The sequence below is a fragment of the Oncorhynchus kisutch genome, linkage group LG8 (assembly GCF_002021735.2).
Source record: "Oncorhynchus kisutch isolate 150728-3 linkage group LG8, Okis_V2, whole genome shotgun sequence".
Classification (NCBI taxonomy): Eukaryota; Metazoa; Chordata; class Actinopteri; order Salmoniformes; family Salmonidae; genus Oncorhynchus; species Oncorhynchus kisutch.
In genome coordinates, this window is record NC_034181.2 from 62,787,336 (window position 1) to 62,802,025 (window position 14,690).

The window sequence follows — 14,690 nt, forward strand, 5'->3', positions numbered from 1 at the left end:
TTCAGTTTCTTCATCTTTTGTGGCAAGAAGAATATTGCAGAACAATACATTTTGTAAGCTAAAATGATACAGATCACAGTCATTTGGTTGGTGAGGGCAAGGTTTTACTATTTAGTCAGAATTTCAATGAGAGGTTTTCATGTCTTTGTCCTTGACTGATAATGAATATATCTATATAAACTTTCAATGCTTTTCTTGTATGACACATGATTGATGGCAGACGCAAAGCGACAGATGGGCACATTTTTCAAAGTCAGATTTAAACTTCAAAGTAGACAGGCTGAACTGCAGTGCGTCCCGAATGGGAACTTCTCAATGGCACGTCGTCGTCTGGTTGTGAGCAGGAGGAATGTGAGACACGCCAATGTTTTAAAAACACAGACCAGGAGAGATTAAAGTGGTCTGTACAGCCGTAAGGTCACAGGAGGGTGAATGACAAAGGACCTGTCTCCTCCTATTCCCAGTACACTCACAGAGCCCCTCTCAATCTGGCCTCATTCCCATTTCACAAGGAAAGATTTCAGCTCCCAGGAACTAGCTACCTACTAAAGCCTGATTGACTCAATGCACAACGTGCTGGCCAGGCCAGGGCAGGCTTCCTTCACTTGACACGTATTAATCTAGCCAGCGTTTTTTTCCATCCACTGCTCCATTGTGTCTGTCTTTATTAGCCCGGCCATTAACGACTTTGCCACCGATAACGACGCATGCTACCGCATAGTTCCTTTATCCAAGTCTCCAAAAATAAACATCATTGTGTCTGCTAGATAACCTTATTCTGGATGCCTTTTCTCTACAGAATGTTGTTGAAATTGAAACATTCAATGGTCCCAGTATAAAGCTTTCAGAATGAGACAAATAGACGGCGGTTTCCTATCTCTGAAATAAAAGTTGGGTTTATGTCTCGGTCTGTCTGTCTGTTTCAGTTCATGCCACACAGAGCACGAGCCCTGAGCGCTGACTGCATGACCCCCCACGGCACCATCCTGCACCAGAACCTTGACTTTGACGAGTTCATCCCACCCATCCCTCCACCACCCTACTACCCCCCAGAGTACACCTGCACCCCGGTGATGGACGGACAGAGGTATCGCAAAAAAACATCACACAACACAACAGAACAAACACAACATACCACAATACAATACCTTGACCTCGGTGATGGGCGAACTGAGGTACTACAGCAAAGCAACACAACACCTGCACTTCGGTGATAGATGTACTGGCTGCAGCACAACACTCTGACCTCCTAACAACCTACCACCAGACTGAGTGTTGGCTGACCAACATAGCAACATGCCTGTTTGAATGACTGGCTGTAGCATCTCCTTTGGCACCTGTCACATTGGGTTTGATATAGTCTTGCGTTGCCATACCTCCAAAATACCTTGCAAAAATGGTTTGAATAGTTCTGCAAGATTTTGATTGGCTGTCACATTTAAAGACCCCTTCCCCACACACCCGTAGAGGGGGGGGGGGGGGGAGTTGTGTGCCACTGTTTTCCATTTTTGTAGGACACATTTTGTAGAGTTGTTGCGTTTGCTAGTTTCAAATGATCAGGTGAGGCCGACAGTCTGCGATTTATATTTGTTGGAATTGAAAGTGGATTACGCTGGTTGAGTCAAACGTCACAACACGTTCTAAACTGCTCTTTCGACAAACACACTTTTTTACCTCGTCTCCATTTGTCCATATGGCATATCCATAACTACAGTATCTTGATGTAATCATTGTAAATTTAAAAACAGTTTCCAAATGCATTAGTTGATAACAGCCTAGGAAGAGACTAATGGCGCGTTTCCATATAGGATGTTTTACCTAAAAGGCTCAGACTTTTTTGTTTCCATTTACATGGGCCGGCACCCGTATCTGGGCCATGACTTCGGTGGACCTGCTCTCACTTGGGGCCAAAGCCAGGCCACTGGTACTTTTCAGCCCACATTTACATAACAATGACTAACATTAACACCTTCTCACACAGTAACTGTGTATACCAGCAGTGGTTTTGTATACAACATGTGCTAACATAGGTAGCTACAGTTGAAGTCAGAAGTTTACATTCACTTAGGTTGGAGTCATTAAAACTAGTTTTTCAACCACTCCACAAATTTCTTGTTAACAAGTCGGTTAGGACATCTACTGTGCGCATGACAAGTAATTTTTCCGACAATTGTTTGCAGACTTATAATTCCCTGTATCACAATTTCAGTGGGTCAGAAGTTTACATACACTAAGTTGACTGTGCTTTTAAACAGCTTGGAAAATTCCAGAAAATTATGTCATGGCTTTAGAAGCTTCTGATAGGCTAATTGACATCATTTGACATAATTTGAGTTAATTGGAGGTTTACCTGTGGATGTATTTCAAGGCCTACCTTCAGACTCAGTGCCTCTTTGCTTGACATCATGGGAAAATCTAAATAAATCAGCCAAGACCTCAGAAAAAAAATGGTAGACCTCCACAAGTCTGGTTCATCCTTGGGAGCAATTTCCAAACGCCAGAAGGTACCACCTTCATCTGTACAAACAATAGTATGCAAGTATAAACACCATGGGACCACGCACCCGTCATACCGCTCAGGAAGGAAACACGTTCTGTCTCCTAGAGATGAACGTACTTTGGTGCGAAAAGTGCAAATCAATCCCAGGACAACAGCAAAGGACCTTCCGATGATGCTGGAGGAAACAGGTACAAAAGTATCTATATCCATAGTAAAACGAGTCCTATATCGACATAACCTGAAATGCCACTCAGCAAGGAAGAAGCCACTGCTCCAAAACTGCCAAAAAAAAGCCAGACTACGGTTTGCAACTGCACATGGGGACAAAGATTGTATTTTTTTGAGAAATGTCCTCTGGTCTGATGAAACAAAAATAGAACTGTTTGGCCATAATGTCCATATTTATGTTTGGAGGAAAAAGGAGGAGGCTTGCAAGCCGAAGAACACCATCCCAACCATGACGCACAGGGGTGGAAGCATCATGTTGTGCGGGTGCTTTGCTGCAGGAGGGACTGGTGCACTTTCACAAAATAGATGGCATCATGAGGTAGGGAAATTATGTGGATATATTGAGGCAACATCTCAAGACATCAGTCAGGAAGTTAATGCTTGGTCGCAAATGAGTCTTCCAAATGGACAATGACCCCAAGCATACTTCCAAAGTTGTGGCAAAATGTCTTAAGGACAACAAAGTCAAGGTATTGGAGTGGCCATCACAAAGCCCTGACCTCAATCCTATAGAACATTTGTGGGCAGAACTGAAAAAGCGTGTGCGAGCAAGGAGGCCTTACAAACCTGACTCATTTACACCAGCTCTGTCAGGAGGAATGGGCCAAAATTCACCCAACTTGTGGGAAGCTTGTGGAAGGCTACCCAAAACGTTTGACCCAAATTAAACCATTTAAAGGCAATGCTACCAAATACTAACTGAGTGTATGTAAACTTCTGACCCACTGGTAATGTGATGAAAGAAATTAAAGCTGAAATAAATCATTCTCTCTACAATTTTTTCTGACATTTCACATTCTTAAAATAAAGTGGTGATCCTAACTGACCTAATACAGAGAATTTTTACTAGGATTAAATGTCAGGAATTGTGAAACTAAGTTGAAATGTATTTGGCTAAGGTGTATGTAAACTTCCAACTTCAACTGTATATGCCCTGGGTTATATGTGTAGGCCTACCTATGTTAGCACATGTTGTATACAAAAACAGTTGACCATCACACACAATGTATAAACCTATTAGAATTGGAGAAGGCCAACACTCCTGGGGATCTGCTTGGTGTGAAGGGTTCTGTTTCAGCCCAGAAATAACACACCTGATTCAACTTATCAAACCTAATGAGTTGATAATCAAGTGTGCTATTCCTGGGCTGGAACAGAAGTCTGCTCACCCAGTAGATCAGGGAGCAGTGGAGCAAGGTTAGTCACCGCTGGTATGGAGTTTTTTGTTCACCTGAAATGATGCTTTAGTAATAGCCTACGTGTTATTACCACTCAATTTTCTATTGTTGTTTCGACTACGATGTCTAATCTTTACATACGAGTTAGATTATTTGGACATTTTGTTTTTGATGAAGCGTTTAAACTTGTTTTAATTGTTAAAATATTATTCAAAATGGACTAGTGTCAATGTTGATGAATCACAATCCTGCATTAAAGAGGGGAAGGGGTTCTGTCTCTAAAATGTCTGTGTTTCTGTGTTGTTTTCTCAAATGAACATGTCTTTTTTGCCTGTCTAGTTGTAAGATCTCCAATCTGTTTTATTTGATTGTCACGCTGTCTCAGTATATCAGCTATCTGAATCCAACCATATACCAGTGCTGCAGGCTGGTCTCATAGACTAGACGTAACATAGTAAACGTACATCCGGGACACTCAAATAGAGCCCCACAGTGGAGGTGTCATAATACCCATAAAACCTAGCGGTCAAACATGGAAAATGTTCCAATAATTTTTCCGCCATTGATTTTAGAAACAATTAAAATAAGGGCTGTGTGTCGTGTAGGCTTATCCTGGCGTGACGTTTTTTGATAAACATATAAAACTCAATATATTTGGCTCTATTTATTCTTAGATTTTAACATGCTAATTAGCATCAATGTAGAGATCATTCAAGACTACAAATCCCTGCAAGCTTGTGCACATCACCTCTAGCGGACACCTTTGCTAACAGGTATTGTGTCAATTTAAAACTTGCTTTAGACAGTTCACAGAATTATTCATTTAAAAACATTTAGCCAATTTATTCATGACTAAATTTAGCTAACATTAGATAGTTAATCCAGATATTGTTACCTTTTTGCCTCGATCTGGCTGTCTCATCCAGAACGAGGTTGTTGTTGTTCCCATAGTAGATAGACCAGGCGTATTCAACTCTTACCCTATGAGGTCCGGTGTCTGCTGGTTGTCTCTTCAAACCTGATAATTATTTGCATCCTCCTGGTGTCCCAGGTCTAAATTAGTCCCTGATTAAAGGGGAACAATGAAAACAGTGAAAGCCGTGGAACTGGCTTCTAGGTCCAGAGTTGAGTTTATGTATCACTGACCCTGAATAAGCTAAATACTGGGCTAACACAGCTAACCTTTAGGTCAATAATATGCTGTTTTTATTAACATTTTGTTGCCTTTATAATCCTGAGAGAAATTGAACTAGCTTGTAGCTAGTTATACCTAGGTAGCTTACAAGGTTAACTGACTTTTCTCAAAATGAACCTCATTTTGACTAGCTACTTCTTGTCCCGGGGCTCATGCAACCCTGCACACCCAAATATCACTCCAGAAACGTCATAATAAGAAATATTGAACTGGCCATCATTGTTGACCATTTCTCCCTTCTTGCTGCAGCTTCATTTAATCTCAAAACAACAGAGAAATGCTGTAAAAACCAATGTGCCGCAAACGTTCTGAAATGTTTTGTCACCAGTGTTTGTTTTATTGATTTTTTTTTGTCTTCACGCACTGAGGGGATTCGATTAATCTCGCCCGGGCTCCCGTGTAGGCGTGTTTAGCACTGTGATTTACACCTGGTTCGCACCCCTCTTTAGCTGATTTTTGCCATGGAACTTCCCCAGGTTTCCTGTTTTAGGGAAGCCTGGTTCACGACGAGGCTAGGTTTGATACAACTCCCTAGTTTGATTATTTGGTTTTGTCCTCGCCAAGAATCATATTCTATTTTAGTGATTGACGACAGAGCTGAAACTAAACACATATGTTTTATTAAAATAGGTATCTTGCAAGTGGCTAGAGCAAGTTTGATCCTAAATATGTATTCTGTGGAGCCCTTGGGCCAAGCCACTCACAATGCTTAGTATGGACGATCAGAATGTTGTCGTGCTTTGTTAAGGAGCACAGGTAACATCCATGGTCTTGTGCAAATGTGCCATTGATCTCCTTCCAATTGGTATAAGAGAATCAGTTCCATTTCCACATATTTGACAGCATGCTGATCCAGCTGCTTGGCTAGATGCCATGTGTTCTTGTCAATTAGGCTGTAAATAGAAACATGCAGAGGAAGCCTTTATAGAGTCCCCTAGCTGAGGGCAGAAACATGTCATGACATCATCATGCGCTGGATGATTGATTCAGACACTCAGGTTGTATTTTATACTCTGCCACTTCACAGGAGAATGGGTTTTAATTAGACAAGATGGCTCGGCTCTTGCATGGGTGAGATATTTTTAATTAACACCACATGAAAAACAATGTGTCTCTCAACCAATTGAATGTGTTTGTTTACTCTAAAATGAAGTGTTGCTGGATTGAGGAAGAAGAGGATATTTGTATTTCTCTCCTCACACCTTTCCTCCCTAATGTTTCTCACATTCAGAAGTCTACATCTGGACTTTCCACACTCCCCGTTCAGTGCCATCTATGGAGTGCCCATCAACAGCCCTGGGACACTCTACCCCTCTGAGTTGCCCCCGTCATACGAGTCTGTGGTGGGGATGGGGCAGACCCCTGCCAGTCAGGTGAGTATCACTACCATCCTTCCCTCATACAAAACCAGTGTACTAGCCAGCCTCTTTCTAACATTACACATTGTCTATTCACAGTCAGAGTAGTTTAGAACCCCTCTCACTGTTGAATACATCCCTGTTTACATGCACATTGTAAGAACACAACTACAAAGGAGAGTGCTAAGAGAGGCATTTTGGTTTCAGAAGAAGTTGTTGTGTGAGATCACAAAGAGAGAAGGAGAAGTACACAGAGAGAAGCTAGCTGTGTTAGAGACTCAGTTGAAGTTGTAGTTTCTATTTGGGTTGAGGATTAGTGAGGTGAGAGGATTTTATGCTCCTCTCTCTCTCTCTCTCTCTGTGTAAATCGCTGCCACAGGCTCTAATAAAGGAGACATAATAAAGACGTGTAACATTTCCTTATGCAGATGACCCAATTCACTGCTGACCTCATAAGGCCTCCCCTAAGACAGAAGCACACACATACAGTGCATTCAGAAACTATTCAGACCCCTTGACTTTTTCCACATTTTGTTACGTTACAGCCTTATTCTAAAATGGAATCTACACACAATACCCCATAATAACAAAGCAAAACCAGTTTTTTTTCTTCAGATATCACATTTACATAAGTATTCAGACCCTTTACTCAGTACTTTGTTGAAGCACCTTTGGCAGCGATTACAGCCTCGAGTCTTCTTAGGTATGACACTACAAGCTTGGCACACCTGTATTTGGGGAGTTTCTCTCATTATTCTCTGCAGATATTCTCAAGTTCTGTCAGGTTGGATGGGGAGCGTCGCTGCACAGCTATTTTCAGGTCTTTGCAGGAATGTTCAATCAGGTTCAAAACCGGGCTCTAGCTGGGCCCCTCAAGTACATTCAGAGACTTGTCCCGAAGCCAATCCTGCGTTGTCTTGGTTGTGTGCTTAGGATCGTTGTCCTGTTGGAAGGTTTACCTTACCCCAGTCTGAGATCCTGAGTGCTCTGGGGCAGGTTTTCATCAAGGATCTCGCTGTACTTTGCTCCGTTCATCTTTCCCTTGATCCTGACTAGTCTCCCAGTCCCTGCCGCTGAAAAACATCGACACAGTATTATGCTGCCAGCACCATACTTCATCGTAGGGATGGTGCCAGGTTTCCTCCAGATGTCACGCTTGGCATTCAGGTGAAAGAGTTCAATCTTGGTTTCATCAGACCAGAGAATCTCATTTTTCATGGTCTGAGAGTCCTTTAGGTGCCTTTTGTCAAACTCCAAGCGGGCTGTCATGTGCCTTTTACTGAGGAATGGCTTCCATCTAGCCACTTCCATAAAGGCCTGATTGGTGGAGTCCTGCAGAGATTGTCCTCTGGAAGGTTCCGCCATCTCCACAGAGGAACTCTGGAGCTCTGTCAGAGTGACCATCGGGTTCTTGGTCACCTCCCTGACCAAGCCCCCTCTCCCCCGATTGCTCAGTTTGGACGGGTGGCCAGCTCTAAGAAGAGTCTTGGTGGTTCCAAACTTCTTCCATTTAAGAATGATGGAGGCCACTGTGTTCTTGGGGACCTTCAATGCTGCAGACATTTTTTGGTACACTTCCCCAGATCTGTGCCTCGACACAATCCTGTCTCGGAGCTCTACAGACATCTCCTTCGACCTCATGGCTTGGTTTTTGCTCTGACATGCACTGTCAACTGTTGGACCTTATATAGATAGGTGTGTGTCATTCCAAATCATGTCCAGTTGAATTTACCACAGGTGGACTCCAGTCAAGTTGTAGAAACATCTCAAGGATGATCAGTGGAAACAGGATACACCTGAGATCAATTTCGAGTCTCATAGCAAAGGGTCTGAATACTTGTGAAAATTAGGTATCTTTTTTTTATACTGTAAATGTGCAAACATTTCTAAAAACCTGCTTTCACTTTGTCATTATGGGGTATTGTGTGTAGATTGGAAAACAATTGATTTAATACATTTTAGGATAAGGCTGTAACCTATCAAAATGTGGAAAAAGTTATACTTTCCGAATGCACTATAGGTGTGATGGGAAAAGTCTAATTTAGATGAGATACAGAAGACACGTCTAGTCTGGTAGAACTTCAGAGCAGGTATAGATTTCAGTTTGGTGTTTGTCCTATGAACTCAATCATGGAGGTACTATCGCTGAAGAAAATGTGAGAGGTCACTTCTTCAAGGAATATAGTTGGTTTCCTGTTGAATGCAGCTGGGTCGTTCCACCAATTGGGTGTCAAACTTGGTTAAAAAAAATCATCCCATTTTAATATTGACATAAAGAGCACATGTTCAACTTCATAAAAAACATGTTTTCCCATCTCTTGAGGTTAAATTTAAAAAAAATACTATAGTAATTGCCTATTAAGTGCCAAATAAAGTAACAGGGTTGACTGTAACAGGGTTGACGATTTCATCTTAAATCAGCCTTGTGACAGGGGGAATGGAAGCTTGTTGTGTGCAACAGGGAGTGGCAATTGAATGCAAGCTTAACAAAAAATGACATTCAATCATTGGCACAGTTATCTGTTCAGAGCTGAGTGGTGCTTTGTGGCTCTCCTAAGACAGACAAGATCTCTTGTCTCTTACATGACAGTGAAGGGAAACCACACAAAGACATAGGAATCCAATCTGTAACAAAGCTGCGTCGTTCCACAAAAAGAGTGCCTTTTGTGTCCCTTTGATATTCTAGGGGACATTGTGCACCAACATTTTAGAACAAGATATATTATTTGCTCTAATGTAATACCAAAAGGCTTCCCCTCGTCTTTTAGAGTTCTCCGCACAGATCTCCTGAAAATGATCTTCCAACAAAGATTCTGTGAATGAGGTCAAATCAATATAGAGTTCTTACCTGAAGTACATGCCTTTGAAGTGTTGATGCAGGGAAAGCACCTCAGGGGACTGGCTACTGTTAGATGTATTCCTCATTGGGGAGCAGCTGCAATAGGAGGATCTAGATTCCCCTTGAATAGACACTCGTCGCTCAGGCTCAGGTTGACTAGAATAGAGGTATAGACCCGAAATGATCAGTTTGTACAGGTGACTGCAGCTTATGAACGGTAAGACTGAGGTATTGTATTGGAACATACTTTATATTAAATGGTACTAAAGACACTACACGGAATTACATTCTTCTAAGACCCTGATTATCCTTTTTCATATTCACTGCTATGATTTAGAAATACTCATCATGATGAGATGAGAAAGAAAGCACACATTACACATAACGTCATAAGCATACAATTACCTAAGAAAACCACATTATGCTGTGGTGACAGTTCACCACCTCTAAAATCCCAATGGAATTCCTGATGTAGAGTGGGTGTGCTTGGAGAGCTCTCTACTGGCCAGAGTGTGGTACTGAGCACATGGTTGCCAGATGTGTCGGGAAGAAGCAGCGGCCTCTGACAGATGTTCTCCAAAAGGATTCTCTGCCTCGCCCACCTGTTCCTCATCTTTAACAAGGGTTTCACTAATGGCAGAATTTTTTGGTTCCCTCACTCACTATCCCTTTGGAAATGTGTGTCTCCTTTGTCAACTGTAAAAACGAATCATGTCTGTCTGTCTGTCTGTCTGTCTGTCTGTCTGTCTGTCTGTCTGTCTGTCTGTCTGTCTGTCTGTCTGTCTGTCTGTCTGTCTGTCTGTCTGTCTGTCTGTCTGTCTGTCTGTCTGTCTGTCTGTCTGTCTGTCTGTCTGTCTGTCTGTCTGTCTGTCTGTCTGTCTGTCTGTCTGTCTGTCTGTCTGTCTGTCTGTCTGTCTGTCTGTCTGTCTGTCTGTCTGTCTGTCTGTCTGTCTGTCTGTCTGTCTGTCTGTCTGTCTGTCTGTCTGTCTGTCTGTCTGTCTGTCTGTCTGTCTGTCTGTCTGTCTGTCTGTCTGTCTGTCTGTCTGTCTGTCTGTCTGTCTGTCTGTCTGTCTGTCTGTCTGTCTGTCTGTCTGTCTGTCTGTCTGTCTGTCTGTCTGTCTGTCTGTCTGTCTGTCTGTCTGTCTGTCTGTCTGTCTGTCTGTCTGTCTGTCTGTCTGTCTGTCTGTCTGTCTGTCTGTCTGTCTGTCTGTCTGTCTGTCTGTCTGTCTGTCTGTCTGTCTGTCTGTCTGTCTGTCTGTCTGTCTGTCTGTCTGTCTGTCTGTCTGTCTGTCTGTCTGTCTGTCTGTCTGTCTGTCTGTCTGTCTGTCTGTCTGTCTGTCTGTCTGTCTGTCTGTCTGTCTGTCTGTCTGTCTGTCTGTCTGTCTGTCTGTCTGTCTGTCTGTCTGTCTGTCTGTCTGTCTGTCTGTCTGTCTGTCTGTCTGTCTGTCTGTCTGTCTGTCTGTCTGTCTGTCTGTCTGTCTGTCTGTCTGTCTGTCTGTCTGTCTGTCTGTCTGTCTGTCTGTCTGTCTGTCTGTCCATGTGCTCCCCTCTGCAGGTCACTACCAGCATTGATCAGCAGGCCACTGAGTCCAGCCTCTGTGAGAGAAACACCACAGCTGGTCTCAGTACTCAGGGTAAGGAAGGCTTAATCACTATCACTACAGCCACCCCGCACACCACTTTGACTGTGTGTGTGAACAGGCTGGTGTATCTCACCCATAGGGGTGAGCCATGTTTGATATCTATGCCTGTACTGTAATTTGGTGCAGCTGATGCTTGTGCTCTCCTGTGTCTTGTCCCAGCCTCGGGGGACAGTGCCTCTCTAATGGTATCAGAGGAGGTGGCAGAAATTCCAGACCACAGTTGCTCCTCAGAGGATCTCTGTTCCCTGGAGGTGCAGGGCTCTGATTCCTCTCCCTATGGCACGCTGCACACCGCCCCCACTGATGGCAGCTGTATCAGTCTAGAGCTCAGTGCCCGCTTCTCCCACCGCCACGGCGGCCCGGCCCGGCTCGACGACACTGGCTACAGCGAGTCCTCCCACACCCAGGACTCCATACCCTGCTCTCCAGACTGGTCCATAGAGACCGTCAACACACTGGAGCACGAGGAGCCCAAGGGAGGAGCAAAGCTACACGCAAACCTCAAAGAACGAGCCAGTAGGAAGCAGCTGATTCTTCCTGTCCCTCCTACTCCTCCCTCCCTACCCTCTGCCTCCCCCTCTGCAGCCACAGCCTCCGTAGAGGCAGCCTCAGCAGCCCAGAGCCTCCCTGCCTGCCCCTCCCTGTCCCCCCCTGCCCGGCCCCGTGGCTCCCGGCTGTGCTTCAGTGTGTGGTCCCCATCCTCCTCTTCCTCCTCCCCGGCCTCGCAGCCCCCTTCTACCTCAGCGCCCGCAGAGCGACCCCGCATGCTCCGGTCTGGCAGGAGGTATCGCAAGCTGGCTCGCATCGTACGCTCCACCAGCGACCCCATCTCCTGTACCTCCATATCTGGAAGTACGTGAGTTGTTCCTGTGTCGGCACGACATTGTTCCCCATGTGTTGTTTAGGGAAGATCCTGTCATTACTGTTGAGATGAACCGGGTTAATCAGACCACATTGGCAGCTAGCATCACTTAATTTGGTGAAATGCAAATAATATACTTTAGCATAAGTACTTGTTCACCATAAGGCTAACATCTCCCTCTGCAGGTGACAGCTGTGGCAGCCCCTCTGCAAGCAACCCTCCTCCTGAAGATTCTCCACAGACTTCACCAGAGCAAGGTAACGCCCACCCCACCAGAGCCTTTTACCACCTCTCCACTATGTACGCCTTTCACATCTCCCCACCAGATCACTCCCCACCTAACCTGGCAGTCTACACATACCCCTGGCGAAAGCACCCATTTAGACCAGCGACTCGTAGGAGAAAATAGCGTTCACCTACAGAATGTGCAAATGTGTTGAATATGTTGAGTCCCGCCTGATTGGATGTTGTTGTATGTTTGTGTCTTTGGTGTGTTCAGAGTCCACAGAGGTGGCAGCTCCTCCCCACGCCGCTGCCAAAGTCAGCACCCGCAGTGGTAGGAAGCAGAAGGAGGGGAGGAAAGTGGACATCCGCCTCAAACCGCGAGCCCTGCACACGGTCTCCAACGAGCGCCCACACTCTCTGGCTGACCTCAAGACGTATAAAGACACCAAAATCCTGGTGGCCAAATTCCTGGAGCACTCCAGCTGCAGTCTACCTCCAGAGGTCCAGCAGGTGGTCAACAGCATCAAGTATGTCATCAAGTCTGACGAGAGACACATGGAGGAAGCTATATTCAGTGCCAATGTCATAGATCAGGTACCCCTATTGATGGGCATGAGTATGAATGCATATACAAAATAAGCTGGTCTGATAACTTAATGAAACCATTGTTGGACCATTCTGGTCTAAACTGTTGGTCAGTGATATTGATGGATTTGTTTGTGTCTGTTACTTTGCACAGGTGATGACACAATCACAACGCATCATCGGCAGCCCAAGGAAGCGTGCCCATGAAGACTTGCACCTACAAAGCTGTGGGGCCTTGAGTTCCCCTTCCTCATCCCTGCGCCGTCCACCTACAGCACCAGGGCCTCCCAACCCCCCTGCTCCCCTGGACTCCTCTCCCTCACCCTCTGAACGCACTCAAAGCCTTTTGTGTAGAGAGACCATCCTTTGACTGCCCTCCCTCCCCACCAAGGACTCAACCTCTATTTCTATCTCATAGTGCCCCTTGACTGTGCCAAGACTTTAGCAGAAACAAACTCAGTAGGTCATGTCTGGAGTGGATTGGCTTCTGTTCTCTCTCTCTCTCTCTCTCTCATATCAAAAACAGCAGAATGTTCTCTTCTCCCTCAGGGGACTTTTTAACAGTCTCAACCCTGTAAACACACTTGTAAGCCAACTAAATGGAGACGTCATGATGAAAAACTAGTGCTCTACTTTATGAAAAGGAAAGAAAAACGACTTTGTATTAAAACTGTGAACTGGACAGTTTTGGGATGGTACTAGCTCCAGCAGACTTTGTGGATTTTGATTGGCTGAATACTGTGTGCCACTGCAGGACAGAGAACGTTACAAAAGTGGATTATTTAACTTACCTCAATGTGTTACAGTTCTTATCAGTGTTACAATAAAATATGACTTTCTATGTTGTAGTCGACCTCCTTTCAACAATGGTATGTCATTTGAACATTACATACATTTCTAGGAGGCGCGAGAGACACAGAAGCCATGCTTACAGAAGATGCATGGCGCAACTGAATAGTAAAAAAAAACATTATGAAAATACTGTATGTACAAATCACACAAATTGTGTAATATTTTGAAAACCTTGTTCATTGTAACTTTCGAAAAGTCAAGAACTTGTGGTTTGACAAACTATTCTGAATGAGCTAGGTTGCCATCCAATTCGCGACAGATTTTCAGGTGAATATTCAAAAATCTGCATAGAAACAATATGCAAATTTCCCCAACAGAGGTGTCTCCATCAAACTGACTTATTAGCGGTTAAAATGCTGCGCGTGATGACGTAGTGTACATAAAATGACTTTTGCACTTAAGTTTTCATGTACTGAATAAATCAATTGAAGTTTAAAGGGATAGTTGACTCAAATGACAAAATGACATATTGGTTTCCTTACCATGTCAGCATTCTATGGACAAGGTATGACAGCAGTCCCTGCTTTGGTTTCATTTCCCTGCTACTGTTTCCATATGCTTGAAAATAAAAGAGAGCTGCACACTCTAGGAGCTCGGATGCAAAAATGTAATTACCAACGTTTCGACAGCCAAGCTGTCTTCATCAGGGTATAATCACAAACACTGCAGGATGACTCGTTTATGTAGTGTCAAAAGACACAGGTGAGTGGCCTAACGTCATTGGTTAATTATCAAATATTAAAATGGCATACAAAGAACTGCATACAAACAACAAATGGATAGCATACGATCATAAATTCATTTGACTACACAAGCTTACAAACAATTAAAATGGCAAAGTCACAATAATCACAAGAATGGCTTCAGATCAAAGTCTACGTTGAGACCGAAGGGAACAAGGGCCTTTAAGTTAAAAATCCTGGCAGCCTCTCGCTTTAACAAGAAATTATCAATGTCATCCCCTCTCCTAGGGAGGGAGACATGTTCGATGCCAACTGGTAAGCACCTAGTGGTGCTACGATGCACCTTTGATTGGGATCGATTTCCCTGTTTGTGGGTGTTTGAAGGATCTACATTTATAAGTGCCATTGCACTGAGCACAGCCATTACATTTCTAATTTCCATCCAGTAGGGGCTCAAATAGACTTGTTCAGGAATATCTTGGGGTGGTAAATCAGAGTGTACCAATTGGTCTCTGAGATTTCTGCCCCGCGAGAATACGACC

The 14,690-nt window shown here is 44.1% G+C and overlaps 1 protein-coding gene across 1 annotated transcript in view; it reads left to right on the forward strand.

Annotated features, from left to right (window-relative positions):
- Positions 1-13,822, forward strand: part of LOC109895007 (protein FAM189A1-like) — a 124,174-nt gene extending 110,352 nt beyond the window's left edge. The window contains exons 6-12 of the mRNA XM_031830813.1: positions 927-1,087; positions 6,333-6,474; positions 10,854-10,932; positions 11,101-11,793; positions 11,989-12,060; positions 12,303-12,622; positions 12,768-13,822. Of these exons, the coding sequence (XP_031686673.1) occupies positions 927-1,087; positions 6,333-6,474; positions 10,854-10,932; positions 11,101-11,793; positions 11,989-12,060; positions 12,303-12,622; positions 12,768-12,983 (1,683 nt within the window). The 3' untranslated portion in view covers positions 12,984-13,822. The remainder of the gene's footprint in view (positions 1-926; positions 1,088-6,332; positions 6,475-10,853; positions 10,933-11,100; positions 11,794-11,988; positions 12,061-12,302; positions 12,623-12,767) is intronic.
- The last annotated feature ends 868 nt before the right edge of the window (positions 13,823-14,690 follow it).